General features: G+C 44.6%; 2 protein-coding genes across 7 annotated transcripts in view; one reads left to right on the plus strand and one right to left on the minus strand.

Moving 5' to 3' along the window:
• LOC308478990 (uncharacterized protein) overlaps nucleotides 1–20,092 on the plus strand; it is a 377,493-nt gene that overhangs the window by 133,797 nt on the left and 223,604 nt on the right. The window lies entirely within an intron of this gene.
• Nucleotides 1–20,092, minus strand: part of L3MBTL1 (L3MBTL histone methyl-lysine binding protein 1) — a 46,898-nt gene that overhangs the window by 10,497 nt on the left and 16,309 nt on the right. For all 5 annotated transcript variants that reach the window (XM_081009227.1, XM_081009224.1, XM_081009223.1 and 2 more), the window contains 16 exons: nucleotides 19,280–19,427; nucleotides 17,381–17,525; nucleotides 16,147–16,273; nucleotides 15,439–15,526; nucleotides 13,343–13,434; nucleotides 11,944–12,048; nucleotides 10,104–10,239; nucleotides 9,145–9,245; nucleotides 7,559–7,710; nucleotides 5,647–5,723; nucleotides 4,968–5,053; nucleotides 4,432–4,542; nucleotides 4,073–4,187; nucleotides 2,915–3,011; nucleotides 2,293–2,490; nucleotides 802–848 (listed from right to left, as the gene is read on the minus strand). In XM_081009227.1, the coding sequence (XP_080865353.1) occupies nucleotides 802–848; nucleotides 2,293–2,490; nucleotides 2,915–3,011; nucleotides 4,073–4,187; nucleotides 4,432–4,542; nucleotides 4,968–5,053; nucleotides 5,647–5,723; nucleotides 7,559–7,710; nucleotides 9,145–9,245; nucleotides 10,104–10,239; nucleotides 11,944–12,048; nucleotides 13,343–13,434; nucleotides 15,439–15,526; nucleotides 16,147–16,273; nucleotides 17,381–17,525; nucleotides 19,280–19,427 (1,825 nt within the window). The remainder of the gene's footprint in view (nucleotides 1–801; nucleotides 849–2,292; nucleotides 2,491–2,914; nucleotides 3,012–4,072; nucleotides 4,188–4,431; nucleotides 4,543–4,967; nucleotides 5,054–5,646; nucleotides 5,724–7,558; nucleotides 7,711–9,144; nucleotides 9,246–10,103; nucleotides 10,240–11,943; nucleotides 12,049–13,342; nucleotides 13,435–15,438; nucleotides 15,527–16,146; nucleotides 16,274–17,380; nucleotides 17,526–19,279; nucleotides 19,428–20,092) is intronic.

Below are 20,092 nucleotides of genomic sequence, written 5' to 3' on the forward strand. Positions count from 1 at the left end.
TTCCAGTGCCTGTGCTCTGTGTCACAGAATCACTGCACCCCAGCTGGGCTTTTTCTTCTCCTCCACCTCCTGGTTCTGCCGATTTGCAAGCCGTTAGGGATGTGCATAGGCACTTATATAAACTGCAACCCAAATGTGCATGTGGCTGGCTAGAAATGGTTTAACTTTTGCTCCCATAATCCCCAGCCAGCTCAGCTAATGGGCAAGGATGAGGGAAGTCATCCGCCATCATCTGGAGGGCCACAAGTTCCCCAACCCCGGCATAGACAATCGTAGGACTTAATGAACCTATCAGGAATCACCAGCTGGTTGTTGGGAGAAGCTTTCCTGGAAACTGCCCAGGCTCACAGCTTTTAGCACTGAAAAGGATGCTGTGCAAAGAGCTCAGGGAGAGGTGGCTTGCAGACATGTGGGTGCAAGCTTCTGGCTTACAGAAGTCCAAGAAGCATCTCAATAGCATCTTAACCCTTCTCACATTCCATTTTAGGAAGATTTTAGTCACTGATGATACGCACAGTAATCTAAACAGCATAAACATGCAGGAAGCATCAGTCCATATCTTAACAAAGATACTGCTCAAAATATAAAATAAAAATCATATTTAAAATGTATGTCTTAAGTGTGTTGTTTCTAATTTAAACTGCAATTTTTATATATTTTTTACTAAAAAGTGTGCTTTGTCCATTTGTTAAGGATATAAAAAGAGCCCCTGTTGTATTGTCTGTCCACCTTTTAACACACACTTATAGGAGTCTTTCTTTGCTTGCTAGAGAAACACAGTCAGAGATAATAAGCCCTTACTTTGGAAGTCTTCCTGCTGGATTTTCCGGTATTTCGGAGGTCGTCCCCTAGAGAAATAAAACAAGCTTCATCTTCAAAATCCACAGTGCATGGATTGAAAGATGGCAAATTATGGTAAATCCCATTTACTGAAGCCTGGTTCACACACCTTTTTAAGGTCAGGGGAGAATTGTCTGAACCAGGTCTCCGTATGTCCAGGCCAGGCATAGGCAAACTCGGCCCTCCAGATGTTTTGGGACTACAACTCCCATGTTCCCTAGCTAACAGGGACAGTGAGCAGAGATTATGGGAACTGTAGTCCCAAAACATCTGGAGGGCCGAGTTTGCCTAAGCCTGGTCCAGGCATTTCCGTAACGCATCTGGTTCACATTGAGGATTACCACGGTAATGGAGGGGAATGGGGGCAAACTTGCTCCTTCAACATGCAAGGACAGTGCGTCTTGCTGCAGAAATAGGGCTGGATTCAGTTCCATTAGCAGAAGCTAGTGCAGTGGGGCTCCTCCCAATCTTTTCTCCCCAACACCTCCCCCAAATCCACTCTGAAGGATTGAAAGAACCCGCAGAACAGCATGGGGGTGGGCAGAAATCTTATGCTGATGGGAACAAGCCTTTTAGCACTATGTTGAGTTCCACCCTGAAGCAGGGCAGTAGGTTAGTTTCTACACACAACTGCACACCCATCTCTAGCCTCTCAGCAAGCAAGCAAGAGGCGTTATATGAGTTCAATGACATATCCTACCTGGGGTGGGGGGTGGGGATGACAAGGAGGGTGTAAAACAGGGCTAGTAGGGGGCATGGCCTGGGGAACAACATGGTCCAGACAGAGAAGTATGGAGTTGGGGCTTGCCTTCGGTTGGTGCACCAGAGGTTCCCGGAACTTGCTATAGATATGGAGGGGTAATATAAAATGTCTAAGCTCTATGGAGCATCCACAGAGCAAAGAAGAGAAAAACTGTAGGAATGATTGCTGGGTCCGGAGCACACTCCCCACCCGCAGGCAGCCTCAACCTGCCTGCCTGCGTGACCTTGGGGTGCGGGGCACACTCCCCCTCACAGTCAAAGCCACAGCTGTCTGAACATCGTGCCCTCTGTCTACCCTTTTGCGGTCTAAGTAGTCTGCGGTGCCCTGTCTGTAACCTTTGTCTCTCGAGACCTTTTGTCTCCTTCGTCATACACTATGCAAGGGGAAAATGACGCGGTGGAAACAGGTGCCAAAATAACTTTGTACCACCCCACGATCTCGGGACTGGAAGATGTGTAAAGGTCACAGCCCAAAATGTATCTGCCTGGGTTTGCATATTTGTGTCAATAAAAGGAGGCTCCACAGAGCTGGCCGGCAGCTTGCTTGAAGCTCACCTGTGTGCAGCTCACCTGCATTATCAACTCCTGCCTCATGTCCTTCACTTCAAAAAACGTTTCACTTGGGTGTGATAATATACTATTCTCAGTGTGGAAGTCCAAGTGTATCACCAGGGCCAGCTGCCTTCTTACCTTCCATGGTGCCGTGATTTCTTCCGCTGAGAGAAGCCAATCAAGTTCCTCTTTCGGACTGAGTTTTCTGTGTCTGAGAGATCTGCCTTCATTCTTCCCTGGTTCTTCTCTGCCAGGGGGCACCCTGAGATGCAGTAATGTGCTGTAAATCTCCCGGTCACATGACCTGAGCCATCGCAACCGGGGGTTGGACACTTCCTGGAGAACAGGAGAAGCAGAAAGGAGTGCTTAGTTCTGATTATGACTGACACCTGTCACATATAGGGGCAGATGCCACATAAGGCGTCCAACCTCTGATCTATCAAGCCAAATGCAACCCAACAACCATGTACTGTATCTTGCCAGGGCTTGATAGCCCCACATGCTTTTCCAATCTGTGACAGCCCAGCAACGACAGAAGTTTGTTGATCCACACATGGCTGGTGGATACAGTCTTGGTGAGCCACAAGTTGTGCAGGTACAGCACAATTAACTTACATTGACAACCCATATTCCAGGTAAGCTGCATGGGCCACCACAGTACTTGCTTCCTTGGCTATGGGTAGTGGGAACCTGGGGGAATGCAGCCTACAGCAGTAGACTCAGCAACGAGTTCCCTCTGTACCTTATAGCAGCAGCTCACCTGTGAAAGCTGTATTTGGAACTCTTGGTGGTGGGCAGGGTCTTACAGGCCAAAGTTGGGCAGCTCCCATTGGCAGAAGAGACAGGTTCCTTTGGCCCTGCACAAGAAAGGGAGGAAAATGATCCAGATTAAGATTTCTAGGGGAAGGACATGTGCTTTGCATTCAGAAAGGTCACTGGTTCAATCCACAACATCTCCACATAGGATTAGGAATGCCCCCTGTCTGAAACCCTGGACAACCACCAAGACGGTCATAGGCATCCTTCAAACACCACTTTAAACCATAACTCAACTGTGGCTTAAAGGTGAATGCATGCTATGGATTGCATGAAAGAGGAAATGTGCAGTTCGAAAATTACTGTATTTTTTGCACCATAACACTCACTTTTTTCCTCCTAAAAAGTAAGGGGAAATGTCTGTGCGTGTTATGGAGGGAATGCCTACGGGTGGCATGCCTACAGATTTTCCTCCTCTAAAAACTACGTGCGTGTTATGGTCGGGTGCGTGTTATACAGCGAAAAATACGGTACCTCCCACTTTCCCTGCTCCTGACCCACTGCTAGAGCTAAGCCATTGGTTTAGCATTACAGTCATACCTCGGGTTAAATATGCTTCAAGTTGAGCGTGTTCGAGTTGCGCTCCGTGGCAACCCGGAAGTAGCAGAGCGTGTTACTTCCAGGTTTCACCACTTGCGCATGCGCAGAAGCGGCAAAAAGCGACGCGCGCATGCGCAGACGTGCCATCGCTAGTTACGTTTATCTCTAGATGCAAACGGGGCTCCGGAACAGATCCCGTTCGTATCTAGAGGTACCACTGTATGTTCAAAATTGGGTGCATGTTTTGCTTCTCTCCAAACCAAGAGTTATAACCATGGTCTGTTATCGGCTTACCACTCATAACTTTTTGGGGAGAAACAAACCAAAAGTCTGCCTTTGGATGTAACACTAAGCCAAACCATGGCTTAACTCCCAGTGTTGTGGCAGCAGTGAGACCAGAGGAGAAGTGCCCACTGTTTTTAACAGTGTGACCAACACACTTTAAACTGTGGTTTAAAATTGATGTGTGAACCAGGCCTTGGGGACCTGAGTTTGCTACTGCTGCTATATGCTAAACAGAGCTGCAGCGAACACTTGCACCATGCACAATATTTGTCCTTACTCAGAGGAGGCTGCAGTGGATGCCCTGTTTTTGAGCACCACCCCACTGGGTGAATGTCTGGGTGGTCCGAGTCTATCCAGAAATCATAGATATGGCTCCAGCCATCAAAATGGATCTGTAGGGCACAAATCAACAGGTTGCCATTAGACTTAGAAATCCATCTCCTGAACATTAAACCAGCATGGAGGAAAGCAACAAGCATGTTCTGAGACACGCATGTATCCAGGGCTGCTTCTTCAATGTTATATCAGAAGATTTGCTCTTGCTTCCAATGTAGTCCAACCACCCCTATTAACAACTGGCCTATATTTCAGTGATTCACCAATAAGGTATAAGTACTGAGCAAGGAAGAAACCCACCTTTACCCTGTAGTCTTCTACATCCTCCACACAGGCTGCTCGGATCAGGGAGGGAGTTCTTCGGTCCACTGCCTCCAACCTCATGTTGATCAGGAAGCCGTGGGGCTGCCTCTGGAGTGGGGAGAGAATGGAGTGGTTGGAACAGTTATCTATCCATCCATATCTGAAGAGTGATGGACTTGGAGAGTTTACTAGTTTGGCAAGAGTGTGAAGCCTTGCAGATTGCTAAAATTCAACCTGAATTCAACCCAGCTGGATTAGACTCCCACACTAGCCAATCAAATGCTTATTGGAAACTCATAGGCAAGACATGAGCCCAATAGCACTCTCCTGCTTGGGATCCTTAGCAACTGATATTGAGAGGCATACTGCTTCCAATACTGGAGGTAACAGACCCATCATGAGTCATAGCCACTGATAACCCTATCCTTCATGTAAAGTGCATCAAGGTCAGATTCCTCGCCTGTACCCATTTCACCGCCATTGCAACAACACTTCCTAGAAATGTTTGCTTATATATGGTAGAGACTACTCACCACCTTAAAGGCCCAAGTTGGCACCGCAGAAGCACCTGTTTCCGCCAAGTATTTTTCCCAGCTGAAGTTCTCAGGATCAGGGTAGTCTGGAAATGAAAGGGTCTGCCAGATGACAGGCTTTTGCTAGAGAGAATCCTTCACTAGTTGCAATAAGCTCTCAGGAACTCAAGATGGTCAGTATCAGCTATGTGCAAATCACTGGCCTATATAGTGGATTCCCCCGCAATGTTTGTCACCCTGTGACCTTCAACCCATGCTATACGAAGGTAGGCTTTACAACTGATTTACGGGTGTTCTGCTCTATTTCTAAATGAAATTTAAGAAATAAGCAATACACTGATGGGAATGCAGGCACCAGCCCAAAGGCACCTGCTTCAAAATCTGCCATGAACTGAATAATCATAGGATTTTTGAGATATTATTCTGACTCTGCTCCAGCAAATCCTGCACTGACATCCATTTCAACAAAGACTTTCAGCTGCTTCACTTTTTCTGATGTGGAGATCATGTCCACATGGATGTGTAGTTTGTGTGAATGCTACTGTGAGTTTCTAGGTGGTAAAAAACTAAAAACTTGCAATTGATAACAGTACCAAGCAATATGGCCCAATGGGCCTGTCTTGTGTGGTGTGGAAGCAGCTGCAGTAAGAAGCAGAACAGACAACAATTGTGTATTCACCTTGTGGAGGAGTGAGGGGCTTCCCATGTTCCTGACACCAACCAACCGGGTGGATGTAGGGACTGCTGGGGTCACACCTGCAATACAAATAGTGGCAGGGGAGAAATTTGATTAAATCTGCATTTAAAGGCAAAGCTACCAAATGTACACTTTCCAAAAGTATATGCAAACTGAAACACAGTCATCCTTCAAAATGCACTCTCTTCCAAATTTTGATATGGAGTTCTCAAGCCAAGTAGTGTGTACAAAAATACATCTACTAAGGGCAAAGCGTGCATATAAATGCCTATATTGGTGACAATAAGATACAAAAACACATTATACTGGGGAAATTGCTTTGCAAAATTACACGTTAGGCAAAATACAGAAAAGAGTCAATTCAGAGAAATCTCACTGAAATGAAGGGGAATTTTCATTGTCTTTTTTAAAAAATTGCAAATTGATACAGAAATACGGAGAAATGGTGAGAAAAAGGAGAAAACGAGAAAGCTGAGAATGACATATCCATCCATCCAAAAATGCAAATAAGATTAGTTATGTAGCATGAGAACAACACGCACTTGCTAGCATGGCAATATATTTGGAAAGATGGCAGCTGTTAAAAAAGAGGCCCAAAATGTTGACCCAAAAGTGGAACGTTTTAAAAGCCCACTCCCTCACCACCTGGAACAAAGCAAGTAAAAAGGGTATATGTTAAAGGAGGTTTATTTGCTGATGTTGATTTAACTTTTACTCTTTATAACCTTTAATATATATTTTATTATACTTTCTAGTCATTGGCTATGTGGCGGGGTGGAATCACAGATCTGCCCTACCAACACTGGTACAGCGCTCATTTCACTTCAGACCAAGGGAGCCGGTGTTTGTCTGCAGACAGCTTTCCAGGTCATGTGGCCAGCATGACTAAACTGCTTCTGGTGCAGTGGGACACCATGACGAGCGCCAGAGTACACAGAAACACCGTTTACCTTCCCGTCACAGCAGTACCTATTTATCTACTTGCACTGATATGCTTTTGAACTGCTAGGTTGGCAGAAGCTGGGACAGAGCAAAGGGAGCTCATCCTGCTGGGCAGATTCAAACCGCCGACCTTCAAATTGGCAAGCCCAAGAGGTTCAGTGGTTTAGACCACAGCGCCACTCACTCCCTACTGGTGTTACTACACTTACCTGGATTGGGCTTAGGCAGGGTGGCAGTGAGATTTGGGCTACGCAGGTGCATCCATGCCACCCTGACCTCACCTCTATCCACCAAATCTACAGGAAAGCTGGGGGCAGAGGGGTAGCTCCATGTCTCTGCCCCACAACCCAGGTCGCATGAATTTGACCAAACTGCGGGAGGCAGTGGAAGACAGGAGTGCCTGGTGTGCTCTGGTCCATGGGGTCACAAAGAGTCGGACACGACTGAACGATTAAACAACAACAGACCACCTCTTTTAAAAGAGTTCATCAGATGCTTCCAAATCATATTTAATGGCTCCCCCTCTCCTTAATCAACTAACTAATGCCCAAATACCCTAACACAGGATCAATAATGTTTGGGACAGGGAAGTTGCACAGAAATTGAGTAAGTGCAAAAAGGCCTGCAAACAGTAACTTTGTACAAGTTACCATGTAACAGCTGAGTGGGGGAAAATGTGACTAATCTTTGTAAATAATAATACTAATAAACTTGGTTCCATTTCTGAACTGTTACAACCAAGATTCCAGCAAAATACAAAATGATGCTCCAAGACAGTAGACTTGATGGAACAGAGAGAGTGGCTCAATGAGAGGTGTGTAATTGTAACTCTCATGACAATTTCATGTTAACGTTCTTTGAATTTCGAAAGGCTTTTCTCAAGCAAGATACACCTACAGCTCAGTCTAAGACTGCTCTTTCTGTGCAATCTTTCTACTCCTCTCTCACCTACCAGTAGTCATATGTGTCATCCCAGTTGTCAAAGTGCACCAAAAAGCGATTGTCCACCACATCCGTCACTGTGGCAACGCATATCAAAGAAGGATTCATGCGGTCCACTGCTTCAAGCTTCATACCCACTTCGAACCCTGTAGGAGCAGCATTCTGAGGAAACAGAAGAAAGAAAAAAACGGGCCCTTTTCATACATGCACCCATGCGCTGCAATCCTGAGGTGTAGCAGTGATGTGTGAATCACACAAACATGTAGGTGGAGCTGATGGTGCACCTATCTTGCACTTCCTTCGGGGCATCAACTACAAAAACAACAAACAGCTATAATGCAGTATTGGTAATTTAAATTCCATCAAGTAATCAATCTGTGGAAGGCCACAGTATTAATCCAATTCAATTCTTTATTCCGTTGACAGCCCTATTTTTACTATGGGCTCCTCCAGACAACCTGTTTACTGAGCAGTTCTTCTGGTTTCCTTACACAAAACTTTTGTGGAGATCAGATGATATCTAGTGTTTATTGAGCATTTGCTCTGATTTGTTTGTGGGATGCTTATAATGATGGTGAACATTCATCCTCCATTCATCCTGATCTGCTTGAGGAGTGTTGACATGTCTTCCTGTTACTCATTCCTGCATTCCACACTGTTCAAGGCATATCCCAGTCACTTTCCAAGTGTTGTTGTTTTAAAAGGAGGGAGAGACTTGCTGCAATAGGACCTTAATCCACTTCAACTGCAGAAACCTTAATTTCCAGTATGCCGGAAATACTGACAGGATCCTGCATGCGCATCAATACTAAACTTACTCCTCTGAACCTTTCTAATCCTGGGGCCACACTAATGGTGCAGGCTAGGTTCTTTTGTGTGTCGTTGTATGCAGAAATATTTCTCTTGCCATAATTTCCAGAGCACAGAGAATGGGGCTAGTTTGTAGGCAAACGGGTCTGCTACTGTCATGGTATTGCCAGGGAATGCAGGGGAGGAGCAGGAACAGGCAGAGGGAGGTGGGCAGGAAGTGGCGATTGAGGAAGGAGGGGAGAGCCAGGAGGCGAGACGGCTCTCAGATGTTGAACAGAGCCTCAGCACCGCACAGGAAGTTCTGGCACAGACAGTGAGACAATGCCTATTCCGCCTGCCAGGGAAAGGAGAGAGTTAAAGAGGAGGGGGGAGAGGCATCACATGAAACTTCCCTGCTTTTTCTGTTGGAGAAGAAGCCGGTGTAAGCCACTCCCAGAATCTGAGCTGGAGGATTCAGATACATGATTGTAATGCGCTGCTTGTACATATGTAAAATAAAGACTGTATATATATATATCTCCCCTGGAAAAGACCCTGATGTTGGGAAAGAGTGAGGGCACAAGGAGAAGGGGATGACAGAGGACGAGATGGTTGGACAGTGTTCTCGAAGCTACCAACATGAGTCTGACCAAACTGCGGGAGGCAGTGGAAGACAGGAGTGCCTGGCATGCTCTGGTCCATGGGGTCACGAAGAGTCGGACACGACTAAGCAACAACATATATATCTCTCTGAGTGAGCAGAGGTACGAATGTGAAGAGCATTCACAATCCATCACAGCTACTCACACTGTCTGGAGTGAAAAAGAGGTGCTTTGGAGCAGCCTGAGCTTTGGTTATCCTCAGATAGTTGGCCCAGTTAAAATCTTCTTCCTTGTAACCTAGACATCCTAAAATAAAAAAGAGGGGGAAAGAAGCATTTCAGTGGGCAGCCACACCTCCCTCTTTGACCTGCGGAAACAAGTGAACAGAGGTGGTGCTTCTCAGCTTCCTCAAATGTCAGCTTCTTTTGGGATGGCACTGAGATACTTTAAGGCCACATTCACACCATACATTTAAAGCGCTGTGGTACCACTTTAAGCAGTCATGATTCCCACCCCCCACCCCCAAAAATTATGTGAGCTGTAGTTTATTGAGGGTGCCAAGGGTTGTTGGGAGACTCCACGTCACCTCCCAGAGCTACAATTCCCAGAGCAGTTTAACAATCAATCCCTTTTCATTCTGCGAATTGTAGCTCTGTAAGGGAAACAGCACCCTTAACAAACTATAGTTCCCAGGATTTTTTAGGGGGAGCCATGCCTGTTTAAACTGCTACCATGGTGCTTTAGATGGGGAACCTGTGCCCCACACACATTAATGGACTCTAATCCACATCAGGCCCAGCCAGCACAATTAATGTTTAACTGGGTTTTTTCCCTCTATGTTTCCAGCTGTTCCTACTTTAGCTTTAAGCCACCTTGAATCCCTATCAGGGAAAAAGACTGGATAGAAAGAGCAACCACCAAAGCATTTGGAAAGCCACGTTTTCCCCACCCACACCTTGAAAGCTACTGAGGCCCCTCTCTCAAACCAATTTACCTATGGTGCAATTTACACAACTCAGTTATGCAAATAGGGCTGTGATTCAGGTTCCCACATGCCGGCAGCCACTCTTGCTTGGCTATCTCCACACTTGGGGAGATGCTAAGATTTCTCCTGCAGCAAGGATGGAAGCTGTGCCTGCAGATGCACCACCCTAATTCACTCACCTTTTGGGGGCTGGAGTTTGTGTCCTGTTTTTTCAAACCAGCCAGGAGGATGAATGTTGGGGGAGTCAGCGTTCAGCCAGAAATCATGGCATTCAGAGTAGCCATCAAAATGAAGGCGCATCCTATATCCACATACCTGTATGCAGGAAAAGCAACAGAAAGGGACATGCCATCTCAATGAATGGGTTTTAATTCTGCAACTCTTTCTGGATAGGATAAGCCAAACTTACTGGATGTTCCCATCTCTTACTGGGCTGGTGCGTCAAAATTCTGACATGCTGGGTCCAGCAACCAGTTATTTTTCTACCTCCGGAGAGGTAGGAATCTGGCACATGTAAATGATGCTTACATCATAGTTCATACATTTCCCAGTCTGCGCGTAAAATCTACAATAGTGTGAGCATTTACATTTGATTTCTAACTGGTTCATATCTGCTTTCTATCTCAAAATAACAATGTCTAATGAAATGGGTTCTGCAAACACAGGGATGGATCCGAAGTTCAGTGGGTCTAGTCTAACCCCTGGCAGGCAGCAATGGGGCTTAACAGAGAAAAGCATTCCAATATATGATTACAGCAGCAAGACTGCTATATGCACAAAGATGGAAAGATACAGCCTTACCTACTACGGTGGAATGGTTGATAGCATTATTGGACTTAGCCAAGATGGCAAAGTTAACGTGTTTAGAGACAAATCATTACTAACATTTATTAAAGCCTGGAAACTTTTCATGGAGTTTTTGAGGAAAAGAGAAAATGAACTTGTAATATCTGAATTTGCAGATTGAAAAACTATTTTATTTTCCATTTTATTTTCTCTCTCTTTTTTCTTTTCTTTTTCCTTTTTCCTTCTTTTTGCTCCTGCTTTCTTCTTCTTCTTTTTTTTAGATTTGATTTTAAACGTGTTTTTTTATTTTGGTGTATTATACAAAGATACTTTGTATTGGGCATGAACTTTTGTATAAGCATCAATAAAAATAGATATGTCAAAATAAAAAAAACAGAGCAGAAGAGCTATTGTCACATTCAGAGCCCTGGCAGCTACAGTTGGCAGGTGGGAATTAAACTCCAGTATTTCTTGCTATGCCAGCTCCAGGCAGGTGCAGCAGAGGTCAGGATCAGACCTATTGTATCAACCTTCTGGTAGCTGGACCAGCTCAGAATACAGTGGATCCTTGGCTAGCCCAGCTTGAGCCTGTTTCAAGGATATATTCCAAACGCCAGCAGCCAGAATACCACTGGCAGTAGCTTCTGCCTACCTGTGGTAGGTGCTCTTGGGAGATCCACAGTGGCCAAAGCCCCAACCAGCAGATCCCAGCCCAGCAGAGTTTGACACAGGGCACCTCTGCCTCATCCTAACCCCTTACAGTACAGCAGTTTGGGGTTCTGGATTGCTCTGCAAGTTTGGCTTGAACCCAGAACCTTGGAGTGCTCCATGAAGTGAGATTCTACAAGACCCTTTGCAAGGATCTGATAACTCCATTTCAGGGAGATCTGTGACTTATTTAAGCCTTGTACTTCAGCAAACACTCATAAAACAGATCTGATGGTGCTGTGCTCTAGTTGTATTTAGAATAGCCAGAATATCCAGAAACCCAAAGGGAGGCAATGTGTGGTATCCTACTAACATGTCCTGTCAGCACAAGGATTTCAGCATGCCCCCTGGCCCCTGCCCCCCCCCCCAAATATGCAGGTCCTCCTAGAAGAAATTTAGGGCATATGCAGAGGGAGGAGTCCCATTACACAAGTGGAAATCCATGTGCCGGTGGGACGCATTACTCAGTGCATGGCCTTCAGCAGTTCAGATGCAAGAGAACGCAAATGGACAGGCCCATCTCACCTCGGCCACCGTCAGAATGAAGTACATAGAAGGGTGCTGAGGATCGATCCCCTCCAGTTTCATCCCCACCTTGAAACCATTCTTGTGCTGGGGGGTCGACTGGTGCTAAAAGGAACGAACCACAGGAAAAGGTGAAAAAAAATTTATTGCTATTGCTGGGCTGCTTGTCTTTTACACCGTTCACCCAATGGAATTCTGCATTATATTAGGGGGGGAATGGTTTGCAAAAAAATGTGTGTACTGGGGGAAATGGCATGCAAAAATGTGTATATTAGGAGAACTTATCATTAAAATGCTGTTGGTTTTCATGAGAACTTAAAAACAACAAACTGATGAGGACATGTGGAGAACTGAACTTAAGATTGGAAAAAAAATGAGGAACCGAGAGAAACCAAAACTGGCATATGCATAATAAAGAATTGGCTTGCCAATCATGGTTTGTTGGAGTGAAACAAAGCATGAACCCTGGGTTTGGACACAGCACTAAGTCAAGGATCATAGTTAGTTTTCCCCCTGCAGGAATAAGAAGGCCCAAACCAAGCACACACTATTTGCCTAATGCTCCATGCTTTACGTATGAACACAGCCTTTATTAAAACATGTGCAAAGCAGCTCCAGAGAGGTGTATGCCTTGAGTGATGTCACAGGTACTAGTCAATAGACCCCTGCAGCAGCCATACACACAGCTTTTGTTCTCCATCTGGGAAGAGGAATCAGATTCTCTCAGGCTTAGCATGAAGTGTGCTGAAAATGTGGAAAACTGGTTTATCTAGAACACCCAGCAGGATGGGGAAAACGTGTATGAAAATGGGGGGTAAGTGATGCAGCCTCCTCACTAATCCAAAAATACTGCCTACATGGTCAAATCAAGTTAATCTCAAACAGAGTGCTTCCAATGAATATGTTAAACTACTATGGATCACTTAAAAAATGTAATACTTTCAAAAGAATACACTGTAGATTCATTTTATTCCCTCAACAACTTTTTAGAATTACTCTCCCATGTGATTTTCCACTGACAGAAAAGCAAAAAAAACCAACTGAAAATAAATGGAAGTGAGAAGAATCACATAAAAGCATGATTAGACTTTTAAGGAAAATAAAGCAGAATCCATGATTAAATTGTTGAGTTGGAAACAAGGACACACAGGTGGAAGGCAGCAGAAGATAGAGACTGACTCCTAATGGAATAAGAGGTTTCCTCACACTTGGCCATATTTACATTCCTAATTTACCCAATTTTTATTTCAGTCTCTCACAAAGGGTCCTGCAAACTGTGGTCAGTAGATGGTGCTAAGAATTCTTTGACAGAAATCCCTCTCATGGAACTACAGTTCCTAGAATTTGCTGGGATTAGGTACACCCACAGATGACAGAAACAGGGACACTGTTAACTCACTTCCTGGAACAGATTTAGAGGGGCAGCAATGGCTTTCTGTTCTTCAAGGTAAGATGCCCAGGTCCAACCTTCTGTCTTCTCCTCGCTGGAAACTGAGAACAGCAAGACTCAGACCAAATTTAAATGGTCAAAGCAATAGTAGTTTCATTGGCATTTAGACATTTTGGGGGCAAAGTTCAGAAAACAGGAAAATGAGTTCCCCTGTCTTGTCCTCTCTTGGTGCTGCCCTCCTGCCACACATACAGTCGTACCTCGGGTTAAGAACTTAATTCGTTCTGGAGGTCCGTTCTTAACCTGAAACTGTTCTTAACCTGAGGCACCACTTTAGCTAATGGGGCTTCCCACCGCCGCCCCACCGCTGCCGTGTGATTTCTGTTCTCATCCTGAAGCAAAGTTCTTAACCCGAGGTACTATTTCTGGGTTAGCGAAGTCTGTAACCTGAAGCGTCTGTAACCTGAAGCATCTGTAACCCGAGGTACCACTGTATTGCCATTTATGACCCTCAACTACTTCCACCTTTTGAAGACACAGTAATTGAGGGCAGGACAAGTGATGTATGTTACCCAAAAGCACGGTGTTTTGACTTTGATTCAGCAGTTGCCCTCTTGCTGGTCACAGACACTGGGAATATAATAAAAACAGCTGCTGGATTAGACCAAAGCCCCATCTAGTCCAGCGTCGTTCTTACCATAGGAAGCCCACAAGCAGGGCAGGTGAACTGTAATGTTCTCCCCGCCATGTTTACCAATAGCTGTTATTCAGAGGCATACAAGTGGCCATTGATAGCCTTAACCTTCATGAATTTGTCTAGTCCCCTTTTAAAGCTGTTCAGCCTGGTGACTATCACAACATCTTGTGGTAGCAAATTTCATAATTAATAATCATAATTTTATTGTTTGTACCCCACCTGCCCACACCACTCTGGGCAGCTTCCAGCATATACAGAAAAATAATAAAACATCAAACATTAACTTAGTGCATAATTTAACCATGCACTGTGTGTAATAATAATAAAAACCCTTCCTTTTCTCTGCCTTGAATATCCCAGCATCTATCTTCACTGGATGACACCAGGATTCTAGCATTAGGAGAGATTGGGGGGAGGGAGACTTCTATCTAATTTTCCTCCACATTATGCATAATGTTACTCCATCATGTGACAACTCAGTTAATGGGATGTTGGCCAATCCTTTATAATCATGAGTGGATTGCATTTCTGATGCAGTATATAAGGAAAGCACTTCCTATATTGAGCTTCCCCTTTTGCCCAAGGCGGCAGACAGAGGGCAGATGGGTGGACCGCTCCTAGAACGTTTAGTTTTCATTGTGTTAATTAAGACTTTGGTCCTCTCTCTACTGAAGCATCAGCAAAAGCAAGCAGGCCTTATTCTCCCCACTTGCGCAGTATGAAGTAAACCTCTTCTTGCCTCCCAGTGCGCTGGTCAATCAATGCAAAGGGACGACTTAGGAGACTCAGCACTAACAATGTAACTGCATTACACTGTTGCTTTATTGAAACGATTCAATCGATTAAATAACTTTAAATGTAATAGACTTAAGTATTTCATTTTTGCTCTTTTACATTGACTTACAATAGCCTCCAACAGCATCACCACCATCTCTCCTCTGCACCCAAACTACTAATGCTTTCTAGCTAAATGCCTCCCGCCTCCAGTTATAAGCTAATGGCAGGGACTGCCATACAAAAATACTATATGAAGCAAAAAATCCAAGTTGTGTAGAGAGATGCATGCACTTGCTTGAATGGTTTAACTGCTAGATATAAATGTAGGAAATAAGAACAATGACTACTTCTAATAATATCTATTTTATGGTTTCAGGTGTTTCTGTGTGTTCTGTAATCTCTGCAGCGTTCTGAAATGCACCACTGGATCATAAGACTCTAGAAGAACTCTTGACTGACTAGCCTAACAGGAACTTTTAAACCAAACCCACTCCATCCCAATACAGTTTAGCCTCCACCTTCCAGAGAACAGGAGTAAATAAGGAGTGCCACACTTTATTGACGCAAGGAATCATCTTAGTAAACAGATAATCTGAATGGCTTGAGCAAGAGATCTATGCCATGAGCTTACCAGGCTGACTTGTGTTCCATTCTTCATGCCCCATGCTGCCAGCAGGAAGTTCTCCTCCAGAGCCATTGGTCTCCTCTTGCTTCACTTCCTACATCACACAGACAAAAATCAAACCTTCCTACTCTGAATTAATTTACTGCTAACTTCAGACTCCCCTATTTATCCAAGTGAAAGGAAGTCCTAGGGTAGTTGCTGTAAGATCAGTTTCCCCATGATGAAACAATACCGAAATTCTGCATTGTTTTTATGCTATCTGTGGGCTTCTCTAGACACCTTGTTTATTGTCCATTCATCCTGATTTGTTTGCACTGAGCTTATGCAGAGCTTAGACTATGTCTGGTTTTTATTGAGCATTCCTCCTGATTTGCTTGTGGGGCATTTATATGCCTTCTATTCAGCATTCATTCTCCCCACACTTTTCAGTGCGTTTCCCCATCACTTTCCAAACTGCAAAAAACCCAGCTATTGTCAAGAGTAGATTTGTTGCACTAGGACAGGAGAGAGCTCTAATCTACTTTAAAGGTGCATGTACATTTGAATCCCTCACACAAGTCAAAGTGTATATATATATATATATATATATATATATATATATATAATCAGTTAGAAACAAGTCAGTCAGGTCAATGAAATGAGGAATCATATATATGAAAAGAAAATGTTGCTTTGGGACTCTTGCACATATATGGAAGAACACCCCAGCTGTACCATTTGCTCTGATTCTTCCTCTTCCTCCTCGGAGGGGCTTTGGTAATCTTTCCTCTTCCGCTTCTTCACTGGCTTGAGGATTTCAGTGGAGTTGGTGCTACCAGCAGAATTCTCCACGATGACAGACCTACAAAGCAAAGCAAACCTTTGCAGACTCAGGACTTCTACCGCCAACCATGTTTTCCAAGCAATGGGAACCGCTTGGCCTTGAGCACTAGAATCGGCTCCTGCAACAATATTGTGATCGCTGTAGAAACTGAATGGAGGAGGCAAAGCCTCACTTTGGAGGGGACTGACTTCTTAGGGAAGCAAGACCTATTTGTACCAACCAGATAATATTGTGTTGAGCTAAGAAGAGGTTCAAGTCCCTGCACAGCTGTGAAGCTGACAGGGAAGCCCATAGTATGTCAGCTGATGCTCTGGCCTACCTCACTGGCCTATTTTAAGGATAAAATGTGATACCCCAGCCCTGGCCCTAACAGGCAGCCCTGTTTAGGGAAGCTTTTAATGTTTAATAGGTTATTGTATTTTAGTGTTCTGTTGGAAGCCACCCAGAGTGGCTGAGGAAACCCAGCCAGATGGGCAGGGTATAAATAATAAATTATTATTATTATTATTATTATTACCCCTCACGTAAGTCACTCTGGACTCCCTGGAAGCATGGTGAGACACAAATGCTATAAATATCGCTCTTAAAACCCTTCTAGATGTGTGGCCTCTCTTTCATCCTACAAATCAAGTCGCCAGCAGTCTGCGCTCTGCCCACCTTCTCAAATGCCAACACTTCAGCTAAAAGCCAAGGGGAAGACATCATGAGGTAACTTGTCCCATGGGGCCTTTTTCCGATGAGGAAGTGCAGACAGTCATGGAGGTGGCAGAGTGCTGGAGAAACGTTTAATGGAAAGAAGAAACATGCACACTACCCTTGGCCCATTTGTGAGTTCAAAATCCCCCTGAATTCTAAAGTTTCTTGTGACTGAGGCAATAAAAATGGATGTCTCTTCTTCTTCAGAAACTGGGGCAGGGGGGCACATTTCAGCACAGGAGCAGGTTTAATATAACCCACCCAAAGGAAAGAGAGCTTCCAGTCCTGGCAGATACACAGCAGCATTTCTTTCTCTCCATTTCTTCTCTCTCCAAATCAGAAGAATTAGGAATATACAGAGCTGTAAAATTCCTCCCTTCCTCCTGCCTATCATGCAAGCATCTCTCCCCCCCCCCCTTTTTTTTTTACCTTTCTTTGAATTGCCGGTGGCAGTTCTCACTGCAAAACCCTCTTCCTTCCTGGGCTGACCCTGAAACGTTTCTTCGGCCGCAGGTGCTGCAATGGCACAGGCTGTCCACGGTTGGCAGCTTGGGAGCCTCTGGGACATCCGAGTCTAGGGAAACTGAAAGGGAAGCAAAAACTCAAATGGGCCACATTGGTCACAAGTGAACTCAACAGCAGCAGGCCGGCCAGCTGGCCCAGATTCTGGCGTAGCAAAAGTGGTTGTCTGAGCACTCATGTCAGAAGCACAATGCTAAGAACCAGCTTTAGCTTGTCTGCACAGTGACACACAAGCTCAAAATTTTGCCTTGTAACAAAGCGCTCAGAGACTAGATAGAAAATAAACTCAGGTAACCTGAATAACTAAGATAGCGTAGATTAGTGGTTCCCAAACTTTTTCACCCCCACATGGACCACCTGAACATTGCTAGGGGTGAACAACTGAATGATTTTTCCGCCTCTTGCAGCTCCTGTAATGTACCGTGCTACAAGTATCATTTATATTTATATTTTTATTGCTTGTGTTATTTCTTATGCATTGGTTTTGTACTCTATTGGAGTCACAGGGCAGTCAGTCCAAAATGGGCATTTTTTCACATTGCCCCTGCCTTTCCCTCTGCCATGCGTGATCTGCCACATTTTATTTCAGACATCATGTGAAGGCATATATATTTGTCCAGGTTTTCCCCAACGCATACGATTGGATCCTTTCACCTCAGTTTTTTTGTTGCTGGCTTAGTGTTTGTGCCCTGCTGAGAGATTTTAACCATTAAGCAATTTTAAAATTGTTTTAAAATAAATCAATCAATGATTTTTCATACACACACTGCCGATTATGTGATTTGACACAGACACCCAGTGCTCTCGAACAACAGTTAGACCAAATTCACACCATACCTTTAAAGCACTTTAAACCATTATAAAGGTAAAGGTACCCCTGCCCGTACGGGCCAGTCTTGACAGACTCTAGGGTTGTGCGCTCATCTCACTCTAGAGGCCGGGAGCCAGCGCTGTCCGCAGACACTTCCGGGTCACATGGCCAGCGTGACGAAGCTGCTCAGACGAACCGGCACCAGAGCAGCACATGGAAACGCCGTTTACCTTCCCGCTATAAAGCGGTACCTATTTATCTACTTGCACTTAAGGGTGCTTTTGAACTGCTAGGTGGGCAGGAGCTGGGACCGAACGACGGGAGCTCACCCCGCCGCGGGGATTCGAACTGCCGACCATGCGATTGGCAAGTCCTAGGCGCTGAGGTTTTACCCACAGCGCCACCCGCATCCCTTAAACCATTATGGCTTACCCCAAAGAATTCTGGGAGCCGTAGTTTGCTTGCTAAGAGTTATTGAAAGACCCCCTGTTCCCCTTACAGAACTACAACACACAGAGTAGTATAACAGTGAATCTCTCTTCACAAGGAACTTTTGGAAAAGTAACTTTGTGAAGGGAATAGGGGTCTGCTAACAACCATAGCTGTCAACTTTTCCCTTTTCTTGTGAGGAATCCTCTTCAGAATAAGGGAATTTCTCTTTAAAAAAGGGAAAAGTTGACAGCTATACTACCAACTCCCTGCATCCTTAACAAATGGCGTTTCCCAGGATTCCTTGGAGGAAGACATGCTGGTTTAAAGTGGTATCATAGTGCTTTAAATGTGTGGTGTGAACGCAGCCTTCCAACAGAAAAAAACATGAGGAACCTGTAATTATACATTTAAATCACACATTTCTCCACATGTGTGAAGCCAGAGAAGCATTAAGAGGTAGAAATATCACCCCAGCATTTTCATTATCACCATGGCCCAGCAGGGGCTTCTACAAGTGAAATTACATGCAAAGTTTTGAACCCTTGCTGAGGAGCAATCCTCACCTTGAGTGACGGTGGGATTATCCTTGCTGAGAGGTGCTGCTGCCTCATCCTCTCCCTCTCTTTCTGAGTGGCACTCCTTTATGGGCTCTGTTGGCAAAAGCTTGTCCGCACTGACCACTTTCAGCGTCCCATATTCATTTATCCGAAACTACATCAATAAGAGAGGGAAGGTTAACAAGTTATGGGAGGGGGAAAAACAAGAGAAATCTAGGCACAATGGCTGTATTGCTCTGGAATGAAATCAAGGCGGTATCATCAATACACCTGTATCCTGCCTTTGCCCCAAGGAGATTAGGGAAAATGAATGTGGGACCACTCTGTTTCGTCCTCACAACAATCCTGTAAAGTAGGGTAGATTGGAAAAATAGCTGAAGAGCAAGCAGTGAGTTTCGTGCTGTCACTGAAGATTGCAAAGGGGAAGTTTAAAGTGCCACATTCCATCAAAAAAAAAAGCTCAGAATGCAAGGACCTAGCCTTCCACTATGCATAACCCTTTGTGTAATGTTAAGAAGCCTCTGTTGCTACCATTACTGCTTTTAGTGTTGCAGCTCCATCCCTCTGGAATCAGTTACCAACTAAAATTAGACAAGCACCCAGTGCCTTACTATTTCAGCATCTATTAAAGATATTTTTGTTCAAGAAGGCGTTCCTGAAAGTGTGACCCAGTCATTTTATGGAATAATAAACTGTACAATACTTTTATTGTTTTTAAAGAGTTTGTAGTGTCTTTTCCTATTTTTCCCCTTTATTTTATTGTACACTGTTTGACCAGCGTTTGCTTCTAAAGCGATTTATGAATTTGAAATGAAGCAA

This window comes from Podarcis pityusensis, assembly GCF_964106645.2.
Source record: "Podarcis pityusensis genome assembly, chromosome: 6".
In the NCBI taxonomy this organism is placed as follows: Eukaryota; Metazoa; Chordata; class Lepidosauria; order Squamata; family Lacertidae; genus Podarcis; species Podarcis pityusensis.